Consider the following 3,268-nt stretch of genomic DNA (forward strand, 5'->3'; position numbering starts at 1 on the left):
TTATTTTTGCAGGTCTGTTACAAGTCATCTACAAAGAATAAAAAGTAGACGAGCTGACATTCCAAATCCAGAAATACCAGTTAGAATACACTTATCCTTGGAAAAAGTACCAGATTTGATAAAAGGTTAAATTAATAATAATAGGTGCTTAATTATATATCATTACATATAGGTAGTTTGTGGTATTGCTATAAACCAACCTTATGTCATCTTCTTAATTATAGTACTCTGATAAGTATTTCATTTATACAAAATTAAATACTTTTTTTTTTTTCTAATTTTAGTGGTGTCATCTATTGGAGCAATAGTAGTGGATGGTAGAGTATATCCTTCAATATCACCACTGGGTGGAATAAGTACTCCATCTATGCCATATAATGAATCTCAGACAGATCAAAAACAAGCAACTACTCTGTCAAATGCACATATGGATGGTTCTTCCATAACTGCACAATTACCTGCTGCAACACAACAATCTAATAATATGCAACAAAATTCCTATCAACAAGTGCCTCTTCATATAGCAACTCAACAACAACAGCAACAACAACAACAAGCACAATCGCAAAATTATATGCAACATTATCCTATGAATAATATGCCACCTCGGTCGTCACCACAAGCGCATCAACCACGTGTACCATATGCAGTTAATTTCAACAACAGACTGCAACAACCTCTAATGATGCAACAACGCCCTTTGGGGAGCTGTCATCAACAAGTAACATCGTCCACGCATCCTCATCAACAAGTTCACATAGATCAACTTGGGCAAAACACAAGTTTGCGTGGACTTCTTGCACATAATCCACCTCCTTTTCGACCTACTACAAATCATATATCATACCGATTGCCACCTTATAGATATCCTTCAAATAATTCTCAACGACCAGTACCTCCACATACGTATCAACCAACAAATACGTCCATGGTATCTGGTATAAGGCTTCAGCAATGTAATCCAACATCTCCATCCACGCAACACATAAATTATCCCATGCAACAACCAACTACGGCTCGTTGGCATATACCACAAAATGTTAATCCTTGTCTTCCTTTTTATACTTCCCGTCATCAATCAAGTACACCTTCCATACCAGTTCCTACTAATGATACTTATAAAATAACATTAAAAAATCAACAATCAAATACAAATCAAAAATATAATACACAGACAACTGTTGCCTCTGATAATCCACCTCAATCACAAAATTCAGTATCTGTTGGTCATACAGTTAGTTCTTCAGTACCAAAAACACCTAGTCCAGTACCTCCTGGAAAATCAGATGAAACTGAAAAGAGTTTGGACAAATTTTGCCAAAAATCTTTAAATGATTTAATGCTTACTATTGCAAAATTGGATAGTAATGGAATTGTAGTAATACCAGAAGCTCAACGAAATCAATTAGATTCTGCCCAAGTAGATAGCTCAACTGATGAAGGGATGAATCCAATGACTGAAAATTCATCAGGTATTGAGATATTTTAAATAAAATATTTAGTTTTTCGTAACATTTATCTAAAATATAAAAAAAAAAGAATATATAAGATACATAACAATAAATGCATGTGCAACATTATATGTTCAATAGATAATTCAAAAAATACTGCAGCATCCATGACGAAGGACGATCCTAATGAAGACTGGTGTGCAGTGTGCATGGATGGAGGAGATGCAGTACTATGTTGTGATAAATGCCCAAAAGTCTTCCACTTGTACTGTCATATTCCTAGTTTAAAATCATTTCCTGAGTAAGTGTACAAATAGTATAGTTTAATGAAGTTTGTTATTTAATTATTAATATTACATATTTTTGTGCATCAGTGAAAGTGAAACTTGGCAGTGCATGTTATGTACAAATGTACTAGATTGTTCGGATGATCCACCAGGAGAAAGAAGGCCAAACACAATGAGTGCAAAAGAGTTGCGAATTGCGCAAAGAATTGTGTTAGAACTTTATTGTCAATATGAACAAAGCTTACCTTTTCGTGAAGTTGTATCTAGTGAGGTAAACCTATTCTACATAAGTTTATGTATATAAAAAATGTAAGGAACATAAAAATAAATTATTATTTTGTTTATTATTAACAGATAGTTGACTATCATCGCATCATAAAGAAACCAATTGCACTAGATGTAATTAGAGATAAATTAAAACTTGAACATCCGAATCATTACACAGATTTAAGACAAGTAATGGCAGACATTAGATTGATGTTCAAAAATGCTTTCACATACAATCCTGTAAGTTGTGCTTGAAGTTCATAAAATTGTAAATTATAACATATAATTTTTATTACAACATACATACGTTTTATCATTTTTAATGTATATTTTATTTCATTTAGGTTGAATCGCAAGTATATCAAGAAGCACGAAATTTAGAAGAATTTTTTGAAAAATTATTATTGAAATGGGCACCAAATTATGCCTATGATGATCCTTTCCTGTCAGCTGATAAAGATGAGGATGAAGAAGTGTTCCCTCCTAATAGAAAATATCGACGTATAGTTACTGACTAATTTTCACTTTTCATAATTAAGCACTTAAAGAAGTATGTTATTTTTAAAACACATAGCAGAATTATATTTCAAAGTAATCAACATTTCTTAGTTATATTTAATAATGCTTTTCATGTTTAATTAATTGATAAAGTATGTTATAAATGTTTAAAGATACTAACAAAGCAATTGAAGACATTTACAATTGTAGTATAGATTTCCTCAGATCTGTTGTTTAATTAGATAAATCGTGCTTAATACAGCGAATTTATTGTATGAATTTATAAATTAAAAGTGAGTACATCATATCTCACAACTTTTGCTTATATTATATAAAAATATTTGGCTGCTTGCTGTCATTTATGAATTCATTATAAAATCAGTTGATAAAATATTTATCACTGAGTTACACCGTTAAATGTGTTATGAAGGAATAATTATATTCATTTTACAATGAAGTGTTTCGGTAAATATACAAGTATATTTTTTATAAAGTATTACAACTTTAATACATATATATGTATGTATGTATGCATGCATGCATGTATGAATATATGTACACACACACACACACACACACACACCGCACACGACACGCACACATTATCGTTTTAATAAAATTCTATGGTAAAAATGTCGTATTTCTTGTTGATAAAAAGTGACAGTTAACTATATTACAATAAACATTAAAAATTTTATAAACTGATATCATTTTTAAAGTACCTTATTTTAAAAAACTTATTCAGCTTTTTAACAACATTGTGAC

General features: G+C 30.8%; 1 protein-coding gene across 1 annotated transcript in view; it reads left to right on the forward strand.

The window, feature by feature from the left end:
• Window positions 1-2,523, forward strand: part of LOC108571538 (E3 ubiquitin-protein ligase TRIM33-like) — a 4,566-nt gene extending 2,043 nt beyond the window's left edge. The window contains exons 6-11 of the mRNA XM_017933604.1: window positions 13-125; window positions 285-1,472; window positions 1,593-1,752; window positions 1,826-2,009; window positions 2,093-2,245; window positions 2,350-2,523. Coding sequence (XP_017789093.1) covers window positions 13-125; window positions 285-1,472; window positions 1,593-1,752; window positions 1,826-2,009; window positions 2,093-2,245; window positions 2,350-2,523 — 1,972 coding nt within the window. The remainder of the gene's footprint in view (window positions 1-12; window positions 126-284; window positions 1,473-1,592; window positions 1,753-1,825; window positions 2,010-2,092; window positions 2,246-2,349) is intronic.
• Window positions 2,524-3,268: the final 745 nt, after the last annotated feature.

This window comes from Habropoda laboriosa, unplaced genomic scaffold, assembly GCF_001263275.1.
Source record: "Habropoda laboriosa isolate 0110345459 unplaced genomic scaffold, ASM126327v1 scaffold40, whole genome shotgun sequence".
Lineage (NCBI taxonomy): Eukaryota > Metazoa > Arthropoda > Insecta > Hymenoptera > Apidae > Habropoda > Habropoda laboriosa.